At 40.8% G+C, this 23,955-nt stretch overlaps 1 protein-coding gene across 1 annotated transcript in view; it reads right to left on the bottom strand.

The window, feature by feature from the left end:
• Positions 1 to 23,955, bottom strand: part of trbd (ubiquitin thioesterase trabid) — a 153,605-nt gene that overhangs the window by 99,666 nt on the left and 29,984 nt on the right. The window contains exons 4-5 of the mRNA XM_080286386.1: positions 10,477 to 10,641; positions 44 to 149 (exon numbers count right to left, since the gene is read on the bottom strand). Coding sequence (XP_080142512.1) covers positions 44 to 149; positions 10,477 to 10,641 — 271 coding nt within the window. The remainder of the gene's footprint in view (positions 1 to 43; positions 150 to 10,476; positions 10,642 to 23,955) is intronic.

The following is a 23,955-nucleotide window of genomic DNA, read 5'->3' as shown; positions in this document are numbered from 1 at the left end:
TGTAACTAATTGTTGCAGATAATGGTAAAAAAAAATAACTTACAGGTGTGATGCTTCAGACAGGCTGTCGGATAATGCTCTTCTGAGGACATTTTCCCTGTCAAAAACACCCCAAGTTGATTGTAGTATAGAATCAAGGAGGCAGTCACCTGAAAGCAGAGTAAATGTTCATAGACAGCCAAGACAGTTGGCAATACAGCAGATCCTCCAATGAAAACAATTGCAATTTACATCATAATCATCCAGATCTCTTTTCCAATTTAAGGATGGCATGAGCTAGGATCAAGGGGAAAAAATATATATATATATATATATATATATATATATATATATATAAAGCTAGAACTACCAAAAAAACGACCAACCAATCTCTTTCTTTCTCTCTCTCTCTCTCTCTCTTATATATATATATATATATAAAGCTAGAACTACCAAAAATACGACCAACCTATCTCTTTCTCTCCCCCCCCCTCTCACACACACACATACACACTTCAGATGCGAGAGAGGCAGGACGTACCACACATTGCTCCGTGCCTGGCCACAAATGGCCATACTTAAATAGTACCTTTATATGAATCAAGCTCTGTACTAGGTTAAACTAAATGGTGTTCTAATATAAAAAAGGAAGTTTAACCCCTTAACTGCGGGGATGTCGGAAGCGCGCTGTGCCCGTCCCGCGGGGATAATCGCGCTCCAACTGACTTTTAAAAAATATTTGCCAAAAATCAGTTATTAGTCCTAGAATATTATAATTAAATATGCATATGACACATACCTTCAGCTTTCTCCTGGGATGTTTCTTGAGCCTTCGTCGACTACCGTAGGACTTGTGGAGACTTCTGAAGTTGGGTAACGAAGTCTCCACTTACACTTCCCAATACCTCGTAATATGGTTACCACTGCCTGACATCACTACAAACACTATTCTATGAATTTCAAATAGTTTGGAATCTATATTCCAAAAAAAAAAAAACACTGTGAAAGCAATGTAAATTATGAGTGCATACGAGCTTTCCACCCGCGCTCGTGCCCCGCTGGTATTCTGAGGCGGAGCTGTCATTTATTATAAACACAATTACACTTTATATTCCTAGTACTTTATTACACTTATTGATATATACAATATTTATCCATAAGTTTCCTTCACCACTAGTAGTTTATTTTCACTCCAGGCATTCACTTTCTCGTTCAGTAAACTAGCGTAAAGAGCGAAGCTTTCACTTTCACTGTCATTACTCCAAGTATTTATACTCATATTCTTATATTAGTAATTATTTACATTTCTATTTACATTTTCTATTTTATTTACATTATTTACATTTCTATTTTATTCACACTATGTTATGCACTGTCACTTGCAGTAACTAAGGGCTCCTTTCCCTTGGAGCCAAGATGAACTTGGGACACTAGAACACTCGTACTGGGAGTTTCTGTCACCATTTCCTCCACTGGCTCATCACATGATTCACCAGAAAGATCGTAGTCACTGTCCATCATTATCACGGATAAATTAGCCAGTTCACATTCCACAGCAGAGTCACTTAGTCCTTTACCCCTTCCCACATGAGGTTTAGTAGGGGTAGAGGTCACAGGGCCCTTTGCAGTGGGCTCAGAAGCAGCGGAAATGGAGGAGCGCGAATCCAACATGGTTTCACCTCGAAAGACGACAGTAAATTGAATGATGTGGCGTATTATGGGGAGGGAAGGGTTGACAATGTCAGCATGGTGACAGCTGCTAATTTATATGCTGTGAAATGATTGGCAGGAAATGAGACAATACATAATAAATTAGATAGTTCCAGGTGAATGTAAATATCACTTAGGCTTCTCCCTTCCATTCTTATACAGTATATATTTTTATTACAAGAATAGGTCATACGGCATATTTCAAGGGGAAATAAACAGGAAAAATTAGCGAACGAGTGCACTTGGGGTGTTGCCAGGTGATAATTAGTCCATTCCAGGTGTATGGCAGTATCAATTACCTTTTCTCTTTTTTTATATCATTTTGAATAAGAGTAGGGCATAGGGCACATTTCAATGGATGAAATGAGTGGAAAAATCCGGGCAGGATTTACGTAGCGTGGCGTGGCTGGGCAGGCGGGAGGAGAGGGTAATAGAGGGAAGGTAAGGGGGGAGTCAAGGACAAGGGAAAAATGGCTAAATTGTCAACAATGGATGGGAGTACAGATGACATTAGCAGCGCTGACTATAGCTGGACACTGGCAGTACTGACAGATGATACAAGCCACCCCTTGAAAGCCCGGGCGAATTCAAAATAACACAGAATCATGAAAGTCACGCCCTGCGGTATGATCCCTTGTGCCCGAGCGTCACAAAAGTGACTCCCCATGGTTAAGGGGTTAAGTAAAAGTGTTATTCAAATAACAGAATACAACAAAGTAGTGCAGGAATGCGCCAAGCAAGCTAATCAGCTGTTTAGTCTGCAGCGAGGAATGCAAAACTGTAAGTAGAAGCTTTCTCTTAGTACCACAAGATGACCACCATCTTTAGAAAAGCAAATTTGGAAGGAGTTAAGAAGAGATAAAGGTAGAAAGCAGGATGATGATTTCTACCAGGAACTGGTTGAAATGGAGACGTATAATAAGCTGGCAAAATGTGTATAGAGATTACAGAAGGCATTTCAGAGTGAACTGGATGAAACTAAGAAGCAATTGCACATGCAAAAGGAGGAAAATGAAAAATTAGTAAAGGATGTTAACAAGAAAGACACAACAACAGATGAGCTGTCAGTTGAGGTGGGTTCACTCTGAACGAAAATTAGTGAAATGGCAAGCGCAGTTGTCAACCTTGAGAGTATTATGGAAGAGTTCAGGAATGATACAGAGACAATAAGGCATGCAAGCACTCTGACAGATAATAGCAGTGAAACTGAGGAGAAGATAACCCACGTGAATGATGTGATGCAAACCTACAAAAATGATGTGGAAACCACATGTGCTGAAATGGTGAATGTAAAGAAAGACTTAGAAACAAGAGTCGAAGAAAAGAGCATTAAAAATGAAATGATAAAAATAATGCAAAACAATCCAAAATTGGTCAAAGATTCAGCAGCTATCAACAAATCTATAGTAATCACTGGTATAGAGGAGGAAGAAATAAAAAAGATTTTGAGAGACAAAAAGGAGATGGCAAATGTAATGAGCATACTGAAGGAAGTATTAGAGGAAATCTGTGGTAAAGACACAGAGGAACACAAAAGGCTAGGGAAATATGAGAGAAATAAGGAAAGGCCCCTGAAAGTAAACTTCCAGAGTGCAAAACACTGTGGAGGAGATACTAAAAAATGCAAACAAACTTATGGAGAGAGAGGAATTCAAAAATGTATGGATAAAAAGTTGCCTAACTCAAGAGGAACTGGGATTACTAAAACAGAAGAGGGAGGAGGCAAAAACAAAGAACAAGGGAAGATCAGACGAAGAGAAGAACATATTTTTTACAAAGTAATTGGATTGTGCGTATGAAAGTGGTACATAAACAGGAGGGAACAAAAAGGAGGAAGGTGGCAGACGCAAGTCATGTCAAGTATGTAAAGAAGATGATAAAGTTGATGTACTCTAATGTAGATGGAATGGTATCTAAATTATTAGAGATGAATGATTATATCAAAGAAAATGAACCACATATTATTTGCCTAACTGAAACATCAAGGACATCAAACGATACCCTAAACCTAGAGGAATACAATATATGGAGAAGAGAAAAGGAGGAATTATAATATCAACAAAAAAAAAATGCAAGTCAAAGAAATAGAACTAGATATACCCTCACAAGTAGAACTGATTGCAGTAGAGATTAATACATCTGAAGTGAAAATAACTGTGGCAAATTTATACATGCCAACCAGATCAAACACTTGGGAAAAAGGTGAATATGAAGACCTGGCAGAGAGTACACTTCAAAGTTTAAGAGCATTACTACATAGAATGGAGGAGAAGTCTGAAAGAATTATACTAACTGGAGATTTCAATACAAATATAAACTAGAATACTCTACATAGAAAAAGCCAGGAAAACTGTTGGGACCAAAAGCTCCTGGACCTTATGCATGAGTTTTTCCTAATGCAACATGTAAAAGAAAGCACCAGAAAAAGAAGACAATGTACCATCAGTACTAGATCTTATATCTACTAGGTAAGAAAATGGTACGGACAATATTATGTATCACCTCTATTCGGCAAAAGTGACCATGCAGTATTAAATTGCAACTTCAGGACTGCATATGACATAGTTAACAATAATGAAAGTTACAAAAGGAGCCTTATCTACAAAAAGTGCAACTACCATGTCCTAAAGAAATACCTCTTAGAAACAGATTGGGAAAAAGGGCTTAAAGGACAAGATTTAACCCGCCCCATCTCGACGTTTTCTGAGCAGTGGTACGCCCCAGTCCCGACATTTTTGGACCTTTTTTTTTTTAGGCTCAAACATTCGCTTTTGGTGAGAAACATTGAAAATTCATAGAGAAATCGCTCACCTGAGGTTTAAAATACTCGATCCAGGTACGAGTACCTCCTTACCTGACTGGGTTTTCTAACATGCTGGCACCAAAGAAAACGAGTTCTATGGGAGGGTAACTATTTTATCCACTCAAAAACAGTATTTATTTATTTACTTGGTACGAATTTATATGTAGTACAAGAGTATATTGGTTTTCAAACAGTAATATAGGCATTATAAGAATTGTTTCACTCACTAACTCATCACCATTCATGACCTTTTTTTCCCACATTACCTGATCATCATTTCTGACTGTTTCTTCCTCTAATGCTATGTAAACGTTGTCCTCCACATTGTCATTGATTGGGGAATCACTCTGGCCCTGAATGTCTTTATTGACCAGGTCACTGGTAACAGGTGAATTGCCGAGACAATGGCATGCAGGGGGGGGGGAGAGGTTATGCGGTGTAAGGTATTGTCCCTGCTTGGCATCTTGTAGAGGAATAGAGGAAGGTGTCTCGTGTATACGTGCCAAAAATCACTCGCGAAATCACTCGCGAAAATTGAAAATTGTGCAAATTAGGGACCTCGCAATGTTGCCGCATTAATTTATGTCTCTGGGATATGAGTGCACATCATGTGAGGACGTGAATTCACGTCTCCGGGACAGGGCGGGTTAAATGTTATATATAGAAAATTCTGTGAACTTTATGAAACAGGAGTCCAAAATTACATCCCTCACCACAAAGAAGCAGAAATGAAAAAATAAAGAAATGATTCAATAAAGAACGTAAAAAATCAAAAGAAAAAAAGAGGCTTGTTGTGGAACAGATACAGAAGACACAAAAGTGAGAGGACATATAACAACTATAAACAGGTAAGAAACAAATATACTAGAATAAGGAGAGAAGCCCAAAGACAGTTTAAGGAAGACATTATAAATAAAGGTAGTGATCAACCGAAGCTATTTTACAGCTATATCTGAAGCAAAACCAAAGTAAAATATAAAATACAATCCATTATGGATGAAGAGACCATCTACACACAAGAGAAAGATACTTGTGAAGCACTAAACAAGCATTTCCAATCAGTTTTTATAGAAGAAAATAATTTTGAGAGGGATGATATGGAACATGCATGCCCACACATATTACCAGATATACAAATATCAGAAAAAGAAATACAGGAGGAGTTAAGTACAATTAGACAAAGGATAAGCAAATGGTCCTAATGAAATTTCAGGCTGGATGCTACATGACTGTGCAAAGGAGTTAAGTAGAGTATTATCATTAATATTCAAGGAATCCTTGGGTCAAGGTAAACTACCTGATATTTGGAAGAAAGCAATTTACTACCTGATATTTGGAAGAAAGCAATCATTGTTCCCTTATTCAAGAAAGGGAATAGACAAAATCCACTCAACTACCGACCAGTATCACTAACCAGTCTTGTAAGATACTCTAGAAGGTGATAAGAAAAGTTTGGATAAATCATCTAGAACAAAATATGATAACAGAAAGGCAATTTGGTTTCAGACAGGGAAGTTCTAGTGTTACTAATCTATTAAGCTACTATGACACAGTTGCAGTAACATTACAGAAAAGAGAAGGGTGGGTGGACAGTATCTATCTATCTAGATTTCATGAAAGCATTTGACAGAGTACCGCACCAGACTTATGGAAACTGTACCATCAAGGAGGAATCCAAGGCAATCTGTACTGTTGGATGCAAGATTTTCTCAGAAAAAGGGAAATGAGAACATTACTAAGGGAAAATTACTCATCATGGAGGGAAGTGACTAGCAGAGTTCAACAGGGCTCAGTGCTGGCACCAATTATGTTTTTAGTTTATATAAATGACAGATGGTAACATGGTAATGAAAACTATCTAAATATGTTTGCTGATGATCCAAAAATACAAAGGAGAATTACTAACACAGACTCTTGTAAAGGGCTACAAGAAGAATTAAATATGCTTCATGAATGGAGTAATACATGGCAAATGGAATTCAATGGGGAAAAGTGTCATGTAATCAAGTTTGGCAAAAGTGGGAATAGACCAGATTGGGAATAGTTAGGAAGTAAAACCTTACACATATCAGAAAGACAGAAGGACCTAGGTGTGATTAAAAATAACAGATTGTCTTCGGCTGACATCAGTGAGAAGGTAGAGAATATGTATACTATCTATCTACTGTATCTAACTATCTATTGCCAGACGCCTCAATCCCGTTTGGGGTGGCCACAAACAAATCGCCTCCAAGTCGCCCTGTCCCCCGCCATTTCACTGCCCTGCTCCCAACTCACACCCCCCTCTCTCATATACCTCTCCACCCCATCCCTCCATCTCATCCTCGGCCTCCCCCTCCCTCTTCCCCCCTCCACCTCACTCATATACACTCTCTTCGTCAGTCTTTCACCCTCCATCCTCTCAACATGGCCAAACCACCTCAGTGTGTTCCTCATAACGCTTCCTATCACATCCACATCCACACCACAACGCTCCTTTATACCCTCATTCGTCAGCCTGTCTCTCCATGTGACTCCACAGGCTCCTCTTAAATAACTCATTTACACTGCTCTCACTCTTGACTTGTGTCCTTCCAACAACGTCCAAGCTTCACTTCCATACGTTAGAGTTGGTATCACAATACTGTCCTGTAGGAACTTTTTCACTTCCATGCTCATTTCCCTGTTTCTTATCACTGCTTTCAAAGAACCAGCAACCTTTCTTCCCTGCTGTACCCTTTCAAGCACTTCACCCTCCAAACCTCCATCCTTACTCATCACACTACCCAAGTACTTAAACGTACTCACATTTTCCAATTCCTCCCCATCCAACCTCGCTGTACATTCACTGACTTCACCTCTCTCAAAGACCATCACTTTACTCTTCCCTACATTCAACTTTAGATTCCCAAAACCCACCCACTCACCAGCTCTGCGCACACACCCCACCCGCCATGCCCACATCACCAATCCATCCACCCATCCGACCAGTTGCAGCGAATAATGACAGATTGTAGATGTAAAAATCTACGGCAATTGGCTACCCATAGCCAGATGCCATTATCCTGTAAGGGGTGGCTGTTCGACTTTGAGTTAGATGTTTTACAGGAAGGGGCACTAACCCTCCACGAACTCACTTGTTAACATGTAGGGAACACGTATGGGTTGATTACAATACAGTCTTCATACAACACGAGACAGGTTATGCAGAACCTCGTGCAAAATCAATTTTGCGCTAAAACGTGACATTCTGTATATTTACATGTAAAATAGGGGATTAGGTCCTAGAAGCCCCATATTTTTTGTTAAAAATAAGGATAGGTTATCACAAATATGTCTGCTGTAAGACACATAAGAGAGTGTGTTTACATACGATCTCGCCAACTGGACACATCAGTGCATTCTAACCTAACCTAACTGACTAATTTTGCCCCCAATGCTCTCCATAAAAATTTTAACCACCATGGACTATGACTAAGCCTCTTGAAAGTCCACATTACCAACCAAGCAAAAACTTCTGACCTAACCGACACTTCAGTAACTGCCATCCAGCATCACGCATATTTTGCCAGGAATCACTTTCTTTGAAAGACGTGAAGTCAGTGAATGTACAGTGAGGTTGGATGATGAGGAAATGGAAAATGTGAGTATGTTTAAGTACTTGGGGAGTGTGATGAGTAAGGATGGAAGTTTAGAGAGTGAAGTACTTGAAGAGGTACAACAAGGAAGAAAGGTTGCTGGTTCCTTGAAAGCAGTGATAAGAGACAGGGAAGTGAGAATGGAAGTGAAAAAATTATTACATGACAGTATTACAATACCAACTCTAATGTATGGAAGTGAAGTTGGACGTTGTTGGAAGGACACAAGTCAAGAGCGAGAGCACTGGAAATGAGATATTTAAGAGAAGCCTGTGGAGTCACATGGAGAGACAGGATGACAAATGAGGATATAAAGGAGCGCTGAGGTGTGGATGTGGATGTGACAGGAAGCGTTAGGAGGAACACACTGAGGTGTGTGACCATGTGGAGAGGATGGAGGGTGAGAGACTGACGAGGAGATTGTATGTGAGTGAGGTGGAGGGGGGGAGAAGGAGGGGGAGGCCGAGGATGCGATGGATGGATGGAGTGGACAGGTATATGAGAGAGGGGGGTGTGAGTTGGGAGCAGGACAGTGAAATGACAGGGGACAGGGCGACGTGGAGGCGATTTGTTTGTGGCCACCCCGTACGGGACTAGAGCGTCTGGCAATAGAGAGTCTATCTATCTATACGTAGATTGATAGATAAACTTTCGGTGCACTCAAAAAAAAAAAAAAAAAAAAAAAAAAAAAAAAAATGCAGTGTAAAACTATTTTTGAAAGTCATTAGTCATCAACATAAAGGAAAAAAACTATACTGAAGTCATCAGCATGGAGTGATTGTGTACTTCTCATTTCTCAGATACATATGAATGCAGTAATGGTGAATAATAAACAAGTCATACAAGCAGTATAATTTGTATGACAGTATAATTCACAAGAAATGAACTCACATAATTATTTTACCTGACTATTTATGTCAACACGTAGCATCTTCACATACCATAAGAGCTGAATTTTCTCAACAAAAGATCGTCATTTCACAGCAGGTCGGACACAAAGCCTTTTTTTTTTCTTTCTTTCTTTTTTTCACACTCTCTGCACTAAAGGTGAAAACATGAATTTTACTGTTCCTTCATCATTAACTTTTTTTTTTCCAACAAAGAAACTCCACGTCATAAACAGATCCAACTCATTTTATCTGTCTGATCGTTTGCATTTAAACTCCCACACCACATGCCACTTCGTCCAACAACTTTACATTTTCCTTTGTAATAAATGCTTTTCTTGTGTTCACAGCACTTTCACAGTGCTTAAGCATAACTGAAGTTAGTCTGAAACCATGTGCTCAGAGTCCTGAGAGGAAATGAGGAGCAAGGAAATAAGCAAATAAATGCTTCTCATCACAGCGACCATCCACATAACACTGAGGCAGGCAGTGGCAGGTGGTATGGAACATGGGTCATGTGGGTCTTGCTGGGTCGAGGAAACCAATCAGCGACCAGTAAAAGCATAACACAAGAGTTGTAAACAATCGCAGTCATCTGGAAATCCAATACCTAAATGTACCCACTTCCCACACAGTTTCTCTCACACAGTTGAGTGAAATTACCATGGTATTAAGTAATTATGGGAGAAATTAAATGCCTGTGTTATTGTAAGATTGTTGTTTCTTTTTGTCTTAAATTGCGACTCTACTGTATATGGTTACCACCCAGCATAGTAAATGGTTTCCTGGCTTACAGGAAACCATTTGACTTGACACTCAATGTAAAGCCACCTGAAAAGGAAAGCAAATTAATAAAAAGTGACAGGAAAGATGGGAGAAACAGCAAGAGAGGAGGGCAGACACATAAAAGGCATGATAGAGGTGAAGGAAGTAGTAGACAGCACTACACCAAGTGAGTGGATGATGGTCACCACCATCTACCACATCTTATTGACCTGATTATTTCTAATTAGTTCTAATCTTGGCCATCAGGGGTGCCACTTCAAGAACTGTAATGTACAAATTTAAATCTGTAAAAGGTTACACTTGTTAGGAGCTGTTTAGAAAGTTCCATATGCATCCCTTCTGATTTCAATAGGGGATAAACAGACAGACATTCTCTTTTATAAATATATGGATGATCACAGCAATTTTTTGGTCATTTGGAATGCATGGGGAGGAGATATGGATGAACAACAAGCAAAAGGATTGGAGGACCTGCTAAGTAAGACCTAAATTGAGGTGGAAGGATAAACTAACGAACAGTGTACATGCAGGAGCCAGGGCTGCAGTTAAGTATCATACGGCCATGCTAGACATACTGTACCCGGATCTATGGCACCATATGCTAAACCGTTTACTAAACATACACATTATCTGAAGCTGCTGTTCATTTTTGCATTGAAACTGTTTACAAAAAATATGATGAAGTACAACTGACCTGCAGTGCGATTCCACAGAGCATACAGTCTTGATCCTAATCTGTCAGTAATCTCCAGTGACCAGTTAATTATTGGAGCATCTTCTTCCAGCTGCTTCTGGGCATCACGGTCCAAGAGTTCTTCAAAAAGTTGCTCTTGTACACTTCCTGGTAAGTCTTCAATTTCTGTCAAATTAGAAAATAACTCAATGATGTAGCCAAAGAGTAATGTATGGCAGCAATGATAACTAGGTTACTGAACTTAAAAGTTGGAGGTACAACCTTCTATGGCAATAATTATTTTTCCAATAATGTATTTAGAATTTTGCCAGAAGAACACTAATGTAAATATAGTGCAACAAAGTGGAGTACTCAGCATTACAGATCACACGTGGAGAGATATTTAGTCCAATATATCAATGTCTGTACAACAGGATCTGTAAACATAATGGCTACATGCTGGTATACTGCACATGTAAAATAATCTTAACGCCTTTATCTTAAGGATATACCTTTCGCCACACTTTATTCCTCCTATGACCAGAAGATTTTATTCTGTACAGGATGGGTATCTTAGTAATGAAGGGGATAAAGAATGCTCCACTTAACTCCACAAAATCAAAGAGTTCATCCCAAGAAGAATAAAATTGCACAGGGATACCAAGATTGAGCTGAGTGAGTTGTACTAGGGGTGAATGGATCGAGGAACATATTTTAAAAAATCATCATCATCATCTGGACCTCCTTTCCCATCCTATGGCAAGGCGAGGAGTAGCAATGTCCAGACAGCCTAATATCCCGTCCTAGGGCAAGGCAAGGAGTAGCAACGTCCAGACAGCCTAAGTTTGCCCAGTTCAATGGGCCATGCTTCCATCCACTCGTCATTCAAGCCCACAGAATCCTGGCTCCATCAGACAGGCCAAAAAAATTTAACCACATTCAGCAGCTTCACAAATACCCATCTTATGGATTCAATCCCAACGCTGTCACGTTAAAAAGGGGTGCCAAATCCCTGGTTATGCACATCTCCGCACAAAATTTATCCAGTCAGCTCAGTCTCTTGTCAGTCCCATAGCCTCACCAACTTCCATACCTCTTCCTCACACACTCATCCACCATATCCCTCTGACTAATTCTTGCCCTACCTCGCCTCTTCTCTCCTATTTTAGAAAACCTACCCAAAATTAATACGGTAGGTTATAACGTTAAGGAATACATGTAGATAAACTAGACAAGATAAAAAAGACAGTCCGTCTTGTTTCATAAGGCTGGGATTACTTAACTCAAATGAATTCATTATACACAAATAATGAAACTCAGTCCTGTATACTGTATCATGAAGATAGGAAGACAATGTGTGTGTGTGTGTGTGTGTGTGTGTGTGTGTGTGTGTGTGTTGAAGGGGAGGAGGAGGAGGAGGAGGGGGTGGAGGAGGTGGAGGAGAGGGGGGAGAGAGAGAGAGAGAGAGAGAGAGAGAGAGAGAGAGCGAGCACACATGGTATTGATATTACAAAAGAAATCAGAAAAATGCATGGTTAGATAATATGCTAGTGCTACTAAATGTGCTGCATTATCATTACCATCATCTCGTACACATTGCTCCCTTCTGGGAACCCTTGAGCTGGGGATGGACATGACTGAACAGCCTCTGGGCTACTTTATGCACACAGGCAGAGAGAGAGAGAGAGAGAGAGAGAGAGAGAGAGAGAGAGAGAGAGAGAGAGAGAGAGAGCACACATGGTATTCCTATTACAAAAGAAATCAGAAAAATGCATGGTTAGATAATATGCTAGTGCTACTAAATGTGCTGCATTATCATTACCATCATCTCGTGCACATTGCTCCCTTCTGGGAACCCTTGAGCTGGGGATGGACATGACTGAACAGCCTCTGGGCTACTTTATGCACACAGGCCTCTCTCACTCTCGCAAACACTGCTATTCCTACTCTCTCATCATCATGCTGTTCCACTCTCTTCTTCCCTACCTGTATACATGTTCTGTATATACATATCTGTAATGTACTTCTTTTTTTTTTTTTTTTTTTTTTTAAATAACAGAACGGAGGAAGGAAAAACAAATGGAGAAAAAAAAAAAATCCATACACCAGATTACTGGTGTCCTCTGTTCATAAAATATCTGTAACAGTTAGACTTGAACAGTTGTAGGTTGAAATTTGGAGGAAAACAACTCTGGGGAAGCGAGTTCCAGAGAGATGCAGTTCGGGGAAAGAAAGAATTCTGATAGGCAGAAGTTCTGCAATATGGTTGACTGCATACACAAATGATTTTTAACCATTGTTTTTTTTGCCAGAAGTGGGTTGATCAAATAAAAGTCTTTATTCTCATATCACTAGAGCAGACCCTTGCTAAAACAAACCAATTAGAGGGGAAGCCAGATTTGTTAAGAAGAAAGTTCATTAATCTGGGGGTTTTCTCTGCCCCCTTAGGTGAGAATTCAAGGACAAGTTTGAAAATAATTGAGTACATCATATTCTAGTACTAAAAAATGAAAACTATACCACTTTTACATGAACTTGGTCCATAATTTCAACCTTTTGCTGCTTATTTTGCAATCTGTCATAGCATTCTTCACAACTAGTACAGTACTGGCATATTCCGATATCCAACGGGAATGCGTACCTACTACATTTGTCGAATATCAATTGTCAGGTTTCAAAGCATTTTTTCCCATAAATTTCTCAAGAAACAGGGAACAACCATTCCAGTTCCCATCCAAAACACACAAGTATATAAAGTAAGCTACCAGCAAAGGATATAAAAGGAAATTGGTGATGTTTATATCAAGTACAATGAGTGTCTAAAGCATTTATTTATACTATACATACCATGCTTGTGTTTGTACAGTAACCACTTTACAAAGTTGGTTGTTAAACTCAGGGTAACGTGCATACAAGTCCTGTGTATGCAGGGATATGATTTTTCAATATAAAGCCTCATACTGACAACCCACAACTTTATCTGTATCCCTTCTCTCCCCCTCTATATTTTTCTTCCACTTTTCCTCTTCCTCTTTTTCTCCTTTCCTTCTCTTCTTATGTCCTCCTCTGATTCATTTTTGAGACGCATCTAAAGGTTATAAAAGAAAATTTAGTAAAACAGGAAGTACAAAAGAAATTTCCGCCCCTTGCACTTGTCAACATTGAGAAAATGTTTACACATGCCAATGCAGATAATTTTGGCATCTGTGTTGCTCTCGTAGGGACTACCGGTACCCAGTTTTTCTCTCTCTCTGCCCTGCCATAGTTTTGCTCTCTCTCTCTCTCTTTCTCCCTCTTTCTCAGACTTACTGTAGTTTTTTGTTTCCCTCTTATGTAAAACCTCACAGTAACAGACCACGACTTGATCCCTCTCTTCTTTCCCCCCCTCTTTATTTTTCTCACATTTTTCCTCCTTTTTCTTCTTTTCCTCCTCCCATTACTTCTATCCCTTCCTCTTACTCATTTTTGAGCCATATCCAAAGGTTATATTAGAAAACAATAAAGGAAAATTCAGTAAAACATCTATCTATCTATATACCTAGGCTGCTTCCCCCAAAGAAAGGGAGGTAGCTGAGACAGGACGACACACTCCCCATTTAATCATCCATTCAAACACATTCATTCGCATCTTAGTCCCAAAGGGGAGAACGGACAGATCCTCACTGCACCACACCGCACAAGGGTCAACTGCACAATGCAATCAGTGACATCCGCAGCAGGGCCCAACACCAGAGCTGGTTTACCCCTGCCACATCATAACAGACTCATCCCCTTACCTGCACCTGACCTAAAATAGCTGATCAGACCAAATGCGGGAGAATATCCCCTCTGGGCTGCGTCATTACTTATTCAATCACAATTTCTCTCCATTTATTTCTGTCACGCACAGCCACTCTTCCTTGCTCAACAGACATCCCTCTCGCATCCAGCGCTCTCTTCACACTGTCCATCCATCCTATTCGTGGTCTTCCTCTCAGCCTTACACCTCTCACATCAGATCTAGTTATCTTTTTCACCAATCGCTCATTATCCATTCTCTCCACATGCCCAAACCATCGCAACACCCTCTGCTCAACTCTACCAGCCATCTCCCGAACAACTCCAGTTCTCCTTCGCACTTCATCATTCCGCACTAGATCCATAGGCATCACTCCACACATACTCCTCTGACACCTCATCTCCATTACATTCAAACTTTTCCTCTCTGCTACACCCATATTCCATGTTTTAGCCCCATATAATGCAGTCGGTACCACATCACCCTCATACAGCCTTCTCTTTACATCCATTCTAAGCGAACGACATCTAAACACTTTTTTCATTCCTCCCAGCACCTTTCCTACTTCATTTATTCTAAACTTCACTTCTGCATCTATTCTTCCATCCACAGCAACATGTGACCCTAGATATTTAAAACACTCTACCTCCTCAAGCAACTCGCCATTCAAAACTATATTCATCCCCCTACCATCTACCAACTTTGTACACTTCATCACTTTACTCTTATTTTCATTTACTTTCAATTTCCTCCTTTCACACACCCTTCCAAACTCCTCTACCAACTGTCTCAATCTCTCCTCTGAATCAGCCACCAGTGCAGTATCATCTGCAAACAGCAGCTGCTTCAGATTCCACTCTCTACCATCAACATTTACCAGACTCAGACCTTCACCTACAACTCTTGCATCCACCTCCCTTACAACACCATCCATGTAAATATTAAACAACCAAGGCGACATCACACATCCCTGTCGCAGCCCCACTCTCACAGGAAACCAATCACTCACAGCATTTCCCACTCTCATACACGCTCTACTATTTACATAAAAACTTTTCACCCCTTTTAGTAACCTACCATCAAGTCCATACAATCTTAAAACAGTCCACAAAGCCTCCCTATCAATTCTATCATACGCTTTCTCTAAATCCATAAATGCACAAAACACATCCTTGCCTTTTCGCTAAATACTTTTCACACACTTGTCTCACCGCAAACACCTGATCCACGCATCCCATCCCTCTTCTAAAGCCACACTGCTCATCACCAATCACTTTCTCTGTACCTTCTCTAACTCTCATAATTAACACTCTACCATACACCTTACCTACAACACTCAACAGACTTATACACCTAAAGCTAGTACATTCATACTTATCACCCTTGCCTTTATACAACGGGACCACACAAGCACTTGCCCAGTCAACTGGCACCATACCTTTCACAAAGCACACATTCAACAATCTTACTAACCAGTCAACAATAGTCACTCCACCACCCTTCAGGCATTCCACAGCACACCCATCCATACCTGCAGCTTTCCCTGTTTTCATCTCCTTTACTGCCTTCTCCACTTCCTCCTTCGTGATCAAAGAATCATTCAACTCTCTCAACACATTTATTCCTTGCACCCTTCCATCCACCACAATCTCAGCCACCCTTTCCTCCTCTACATTTAACAATCTTTCAAAATACTCTGCCCATCTCTTCCTTACTGCATCCATCTCAATTAACATCCTTCCATCCTCTGCTTTTACTCGTTCTTCCTTCCCAGACTCTCCCTTTCGCACCCTTTTCACCTCCTTCCAAAACATTTTCTTATTCTGTTGAAAATTCTCTGTCAGCCGCCTACCCCACCTCTCATCTGCTGCCACTTTAGCATCACGCACAGCCCTTCTCGCCCTATTCCTCTTTTCCTTATACCTCTCATATGACATCTCATCCTTCCTCTGCAGCCACACTTCATGTGCACGTCTCTTCTCAGCCACAGCCATACTTACTTCCTTGCACCACCATTCACCTCCTTTTCTTACACCACCACCCACACATCTCACACCACACACCTCTTCTGCATGCCCTACCACAGCACTCTTAAAAAACTGCCATTCCTCCTCCACACTGCCATTTTCCCGATCTTTCACTGTGTTCCACTCATCTTTCAATTTCTCCTGATACTCTATCTTTTTCTCTCTTTTATCCAACTCACTCACTTTCAAAACCTCCCTGCCACACCTAACCCTCCTAGCTCTCACCCATCTCTTACCTACTCTTAACTTTCCCTCCACCAGGTAGTGGTCAGACATACCTCCACCCTCCCGTCTCAGAACTCTCACATCCAACAATCTTCCTATTACAGTAAAACATGAAGTACAAAAAAAATTTGTCCCTTGCCCACTTATAACTTGCCAAGACAATGTTTACACAAGCCAGTGCAGGCAACTTTGCCCTTTGTGTGGCTCTTGCAATAACTACCAAGCTCTGCTCTCTCTCTCTCTCTCTCAATGCAGCAGTTGGGGTGCAAGTGGAATGATATTTCTGTTTAAATCCCCCCACCTCCCATGATTTTTTTTTTTTTTTTTTTTTAACAAGATTAACCCCTTAACTGCGGGGCGTCACTTTCATGACGCTTGGGAGCAAGGGATCATACCGCGGGGCGTCGCTTTTGTGATTCTGTGTTATTTTGAATTCACCCGGGTTTCCAAGTGGGGGCTTGTATCATCTATCAGTACTGACAATGTCCAACACTAGTCAGCACTCCTAATTTCATCTGTACTCCCATCCATTGTTGACAATTTAGCCATTTCTCCCCGTTCTTGACTCCCCTCCCTACCCCCCCTCCATTACCCTATCCTCTCGCCTGCCCGGCCGTGCTACGCTAAGTAAATCTTCCCTGGTATTTTTCACTGATTTCATCCATTGAAATAAGCCCTAAGTCCTATTCTTTTACCAAATAATATATACAAGAAAGAAATAAGATAAGTGAGAGTGCCATACATCTGGAATTGGCTAATTATCACCTGACAACACCTCACGTGCACTCGTTCGCTAATTTTCGCTGTTTTTTTCCCCTTGAAATATGCCGTATAATCTATTTTCGTAATAATATACATGTAAGGAGGGAAGGGAGAAGCCTAAGTGATATTTACATTCACCTGGAACTACCTAATTTATAATGTATTGTCTAGATTTCCTGCCAATCATTTCAGTGCTAAACATAGTTGTTTCAAGAGCTAACATTGGTAGCACCGAATATCCCCTAAGTAGGCCTCTAACCCGGCCCTCCCTTATCAGTTTATTCTCATATTCCCAAGTGGAGGTACGTCTGTTTCTTCTTGCTGACTTCAGGGCCTTTTTCACCCCCATGCAAAGGGCCCTGTGACCTTTACCCCCTACTAAACCTCGTGTGGAAAGAGGTAAAGGGCTGACAATTGATAAAAGAGTGACTACGATCTTTCTATTGAGTAAAACAGTGCAAGTGGAATTGTAAATAATGTGTAAACAGCAAGTGAAAGTAATGAATGTAAATATACGTGAACAATGGAAAATAGTTTTATAAGTTACTTCAAGTGACAGTGCATAACACAGTGTAAATAAAATAGAAATGTAAATAAGGTAAAATAGAGAACGTAAATAGAAATGTAAATGAGTAGTATTATACGAATACGAGTATATACCCTTGGAGTAATGAAAGTGAAAGTTTCATTCTAGCATGTCTGAATACTATGAGTTATGAGAGTGAAGATGCAAGTGACATTCACTCTCAATGCTAGTATACAGGACGAGAAAGTGAATGCTACGTATTTTACTGGAAGAAATTGAATCCCTACAGTGACAATAAACTAATACTACTGAAGGAAACTTATGAATAAAGACTGTACATATATATGTGTTATATAGTAATAGAAATATAAAGTGTGAGGGGTTTTATGAATAATAAATGACAGAGTACCAAGAGCGAACTAGTGCCAGTGCGACGGTCAGACGCGCTCGTAATTTTCATTGCTTTCACAGTGGGTTTTTTTTGGGAGCATGGATCCCAAACTACTTGAAAATCAAAGAGTAGTGTTTATAGTGTTAATATCTGGCTGTGGTAATCATATTACAGGTTGTCGGGAAGTGTAAAGTGGAGACTTCGTTACCCAACTTCAGAGGTCTCCACAAGTCCTACGGTAACTGACGAAGGCTCAACAAACATTCCAGGAGAAAGCTGAAGGTATGTGCCATAGGCATAAGTAATTTTAATATTCTAGGACTAATAACTGATTTTTGGCAAATATTTTTTGAGAGTCTGTCGGAGCCCGAATAACCCCGCGGCACATGCAAAACATCGGTAAACATGCCTGCGGTGTAGGGGTTAAGGGATATGATAATGATATTAAGAGAATCCTTGCATGCTGATCCCTTGTATAAAGACAAGTACAGGTGGTCCCCTACTTACAATGGGTTATGTTCCGAGAAACTGTTTGTAAGTCGATTTTTTCTTAAGTCAAAAATGCATTTAATAAGCCAAAAATACATTTAGCCTAGTCAGCCTACCTTAAACATGCTTAGAACATTTACTTTAGGCTACAGCTGGGCAAAATCATTAACACAAAGCCTATTTTATTATAAAGTGTTGAACATCTCATGATCATTATTGAATACTGTACTGAGATCGTCAACTGCAAAGTCCAAGGTCATGTGCGATGGCCATTACAGACTTGCCACCTTCATGCTCAGCAGTTATACTGAGTTTCATCTCAAGGATAATTGCCTTCCTCTTCTTTTTCTAACCAGTAGCAGGAGAGACAGATGGGCATTTCATGGACATGATGGATGCACAAAACACAATGTAGATACAGGGATGGTATCCTAAAAAAATACTGGCAACACAGAACACTATAGAGTAGGTCTCGTACACCAGCAGGCGCAAGGCGGACTATGAGGTTCCAGCCTTGGACAATTCCCTGTCAGCAGGCTGAGAATCTCAAACTTACATGTTTACACGTAACGTGTAGACCAGGGCTTTTGTTTGGCGAGCCACAGCTCGCAAATGCAAGTATTTTTCTCTTCGGCGAACAAATTTTACATGCAAGTCGACTTTTGGCGAGGAGAAAATACATCCACTTCAAAACCCAGTAAACTACAGAATAAGTAAATCTTACTTAAATGAACAAAAAAGCACGTTGTGATCGATTATTAAATCTTTCCTTGTCGCCATTGTGAATGTTTTAAACCTAATTATATGAGTCTAATCATCACAGTGTGTAAATAAATATATTTATTGCTCGTAAAATATTTCAGCTTGTAGTCAGTTTGGCCACTAAATATTTATTTGGCTCGTAAATCTGAAACCTTAGGAGCCAATGGCTCGCAACTATCGACAGTTAGCATGAGCCCTGTAAACTAACCTTATAATTTTAATGTACACTCACGATCACTAATTTCTGCTCAGGGGTGCCATTTCCTACCCCTATTTACCCAGGGAAGAGGGAAGGGGGGGACAAAACAAGCTCCACCCGCCTCTACCCCAGCTCCCAATCCTCCCCCATACCCCTACCCCTCCCAACCCTCCAAACGTCATTCTTAACTTGCAGTTACATCTTAAGTTGAGCTCATACTTTACACTCACAGTCACGTTACTAATACACAAACAAAACCCTAGAATATGTAAAAAGTATATAATATAACTATGAAGATGCTGCAGCAAGAAATTAATGCATTATAACACTGTCAGCAAAAAAAAAAAAAAAAACACTAACAACGGTCATCCCAGGCCTCATGCATTGGATGCTTGCATGAGTGTGTGTCTGTGAGCATGTTTGGGTGTGTCTATGTCTGTGTTTTTTGGTGTGTGTGTGTGTGTGCATATTTACCTAGTTGTGATATGTAAACACAGAAGAAAGCATACAATGAATGGATGAGAAATAGGGGCGTGGAAGAAGCTGAGAGGCGGAAGAGAGTTATATGTAGAAAGAAAGAGAGAGGTGAAAAGATTAGTAAGAGAGAGTAAGAAGAGCGGATGAGGAATTTGGAAGGAACTTGAGTGTAAAGTGGAGGGACTGTAGGAAAATGTTCTGGGAAGAGGTGAAAAGAGTAAGACAGGATGGAAGTGAAGTTAGTAGGGGAGTGAAAGATAAAAATGGTAGACTACTAGTGGAGACGGGAGAAAAAGTGAGCAGATGGAGAGAACACTTTAAGGAAATGTTGAACATAGAGGATGGAAGTAATGCGAGTGGTATTGTAATTTCTTTGGGCCTACCGTACGTCCTTCCACCCTCACCCTTCACAGTCATTCACATAGCGTATGCTCTTTTGACAGCCGTAATCATGTCCATTTTCTATATGACGTTGTTATTTAAGCACAGTCTCTTCTATATTGTCTGTTGTGTATATTGAGGTTCGTCTTAGCAAGGGTCTACTATATTCAGTATATGAGTACAGGTATAATTCATGTATAAGAAGTCATGAACGAAAAGGAGTATTGTATACAAGTCTATATATCAATGGATGTAGCCAGTTTTTTTTTCACCTGACAAGTGGTTTACTCACAGACCTTGAAACAAAGGCATGACGGCATATAAGTCAATGACCCTTGGTTATGAGGTAAAAATAAGTTTCCTTGGTTAACAGCCAAATTGACACTCCAGTCTAATTACTATCTATCTATCTATACCCCAAGGAAAGGGAGGTAGCCGAGACAGGACGACACACTCTCCATTTACTCATCCATTTAAACACATTCATTCACATCTTAGCCCCAAAGGGGAGAACGGACAGATCCTCACCGCACCACACCGCACAAGGGTCAACTGCACAATGCAATCAGTGACATCCGCAGCAGGGCCCGACAGCAGAGCTGGTTTACCCCTGCCACATCATAACATACCCATCCCCTTACCCGCACCTGACCTGACTAGCTGATCAGACCAAAATGCGGGAGAATATCCCCTCAGGGCTGCGTCATCACTTATTTATTCACAATTTCTCTCCATTTATTTCTGTCACGCACAGCCACTCTTCCTTGCTCGACAGACATCCCTCTCACATCCAGCGCTCTCTTCACACTATCCATCCATCCTATTCGTGGTCTTCCTCTCAGCCTTACACCTCTCACATCAGATCTAGTTATCTTTTTCACCAATCGCTCATTATCCATTCTCTCCATATGCCCAAACCATCGCAACACCCTCTGCTCAACTCTACCAGCCATCTCCTGAACAACTCCAGTTCTCCTTCGCACTTCATCATTTCGCACCCGATCCATACGTGTCACTCCACACATACTCCTCAGACACCTCATCTCCATTACATTCAAACTTTTCCTCTCTGCTACACCCATATTCCATGTTTCAGCCCCATATAATGCAGTCGGTACCACAACACCCTCATACAGCCTTCTCTTTACATCCATTCTAAGCGAACGACATTTAAACACTTTTTCATTCCTCCCAGCACCTTTCCTACTTCATTTATTCTAAACTTCACTTCTGCATCTATTCTTCCATCCACAGCAACATGTGACCCTAGATATTTAAAACAATCTACCTCCTCAAGCAACTCACCATTCAAAACTATATTCATCCCCCTACCATCTATCAACCTCGTACACTTCATCACTTTACTCTTATTCTCATTTACTTTCAAATTCCTCCTTTCAGACACCCTTCCAAACTCCTCTACCAACTGTCTCAATCTCTCCTCTGAATCAGTCACCAGTGCAGTATCATCTGCAAACAGCAGCTGCTTCAGATTCCAATCTCCACCATCAACATTTACCAGACTCAGACCACCTAAAACTCTTGCATTCACCTCCCTTACAACACCATCCATGTAAATATTAAACAACCAAGGTGACATCACACATCCCTGTCGCAGCCCCACTCTCACGGGAAACCAATCACTCACAGCATTTCCCACTCTTACACATGCTCTACTATTTACATAAAAACTTTTCACCCCTTTTAGTAACCTACCATCAAGTCCATACAATCTTAAAACAGTCCACAAAGCCTCCCTATCAATTCTATCATACGCTTTCTCTAAATCCATAAATGCACAAAACACAACACATCCTTGCCTTTCGCTAAATACTTTTCACACACTTGTCTCACAGCAAACACCTGATCAACGCATCCCCTCCCTCTCCTAAAGCCACACTGCTCATCACTAATCACTCCCTCTGTACCCTCTCTAACTCTCATAATTAACACTCTACCATACACCTTACCTACAACACTCAACAGACTTATACCCCTAAAGCTAGTACATTCATACTTATCACCCTTGCCTTTATACAACGGGACCACACAAGCACTTGCCCAGTCAATTGGCACCATACCTTTCTCAAAGCACACATTCAACAATCTTACTAACCAGTCAACAATAGCCACTCCACCACCCTTCAGGCATTCCACAGCACACCCATCCATACCTGCAGCTTTCCCTGTTTTCATCTCCTTTACTGCCTTCTCCACTTCCTCCTTCGTGATCAAAGAATCATTCAACTCTCCCAACACATTTATTCCTTGCACCCTTCCATCCACCACAATCTCAGCCACCCTTTCCTCCTCTACATTTAATAATCTTTCAAAATACTCTGCCCATCTCTTCCTTACTGCATCCATCTCAATTAACATCCTTCCATCCTCTGCTTTTACTCGTTCTTCCTTCCCAGACTCTCCCTTTCGCACCCTTTTCACCTCCTTCCAAAACATTTTCTTATTCTGTTGAAAATTCTCTGTCAGCCGCCTACCCCACCTCTCATCTGCTGTCACTTTAGCATCACGCACAGCCCTTCTCGCTCTATTCCTCTTTTCCTTATACCTTTCATATGACATCTCATCCTTCCTCTGCAGCCACACTTCATATGCATCGTCTCTTCTCGGCCACAGCCATACTTACTTCCTCGCACCACCATTCACTTCCTTTTCTTACACCACCACCCACACGTCTCACACCACACACCTCTTCTGCATGCCCCACCACAGCACTCTTAAACAACTGCCATTCCTCCTCCACGCTGCCATTTTCCCGATCTTTCACTGCGCTCCACTCATCTTTCAATTTCTCCTGATACTCTATCTTTTTCTCTCTTTTATCCAACTGACTCACTTTCAAAACCTCCCTGCCACACCTAACCCTCCTAGCTCTCACCCATCTCTTACCTACTCTTAACTTTCCCTCCACCAGGTAGTGGTCAGACATACCTCCACCCTCCCCTCTTAGAACTCTCACATCCAACAATCTTCCTATTACATTCCTAGACACAACCACATAGTCCATCAAAGCTCTATCAACAACCCTTCCACCCTCCTGTCTCACCCATGTATACTTATAAATATCTTTCTTCTCAAACAGCGTATTCCCAATCACCATCTCTCGCTCAACACACATCGCTATCATTCGTTCCCCATTTTCATTTCTTCCAGGCACACCATGCATACCAACTACGCCTTTAACTGCTACATTTCCCACTCTAGCATTCAGATCTCCCATCATTACCACATTCACTTTCGCTCCAAAACTCTGCAGACACTCATCAACCGTACGTCTAATTACACCTGGCTATAAACTGAGCTGAGAGAGGTTAGAATCTTCAAAAGGCAAGAAAAATGCACAACAGACAATATAGAAGAGACTGTGCTTAAATAACAACGTCATATAGAAAATGGACATGATTACAGCTGTCAAAAGAGCATACGCTATGTGAATGACTGTGAAGGGTGAGGGTGGAAGGACGT

This window comes from Coenobita brevimanus, chromosome 111 (genome assembly GCF_032717465.1).
Source record: "Coenobita brevimanus isolate Jiangsu-jjx chromosome 111, ASM3271746v2, whole genome shotgun sequence".
NCBI classification, from domain to species: domain Eukaryota; kingdom Metazoa; phylum Arthropoda; class Malacostraca; order Decapoda; family Coenobitidae; genus Coenobita; species Coenobita brevimanus.
Note: the sequence above shows the minus strand (reverse complement) of the source record. Positions and strands in the feature narration are given on the sequence as shown.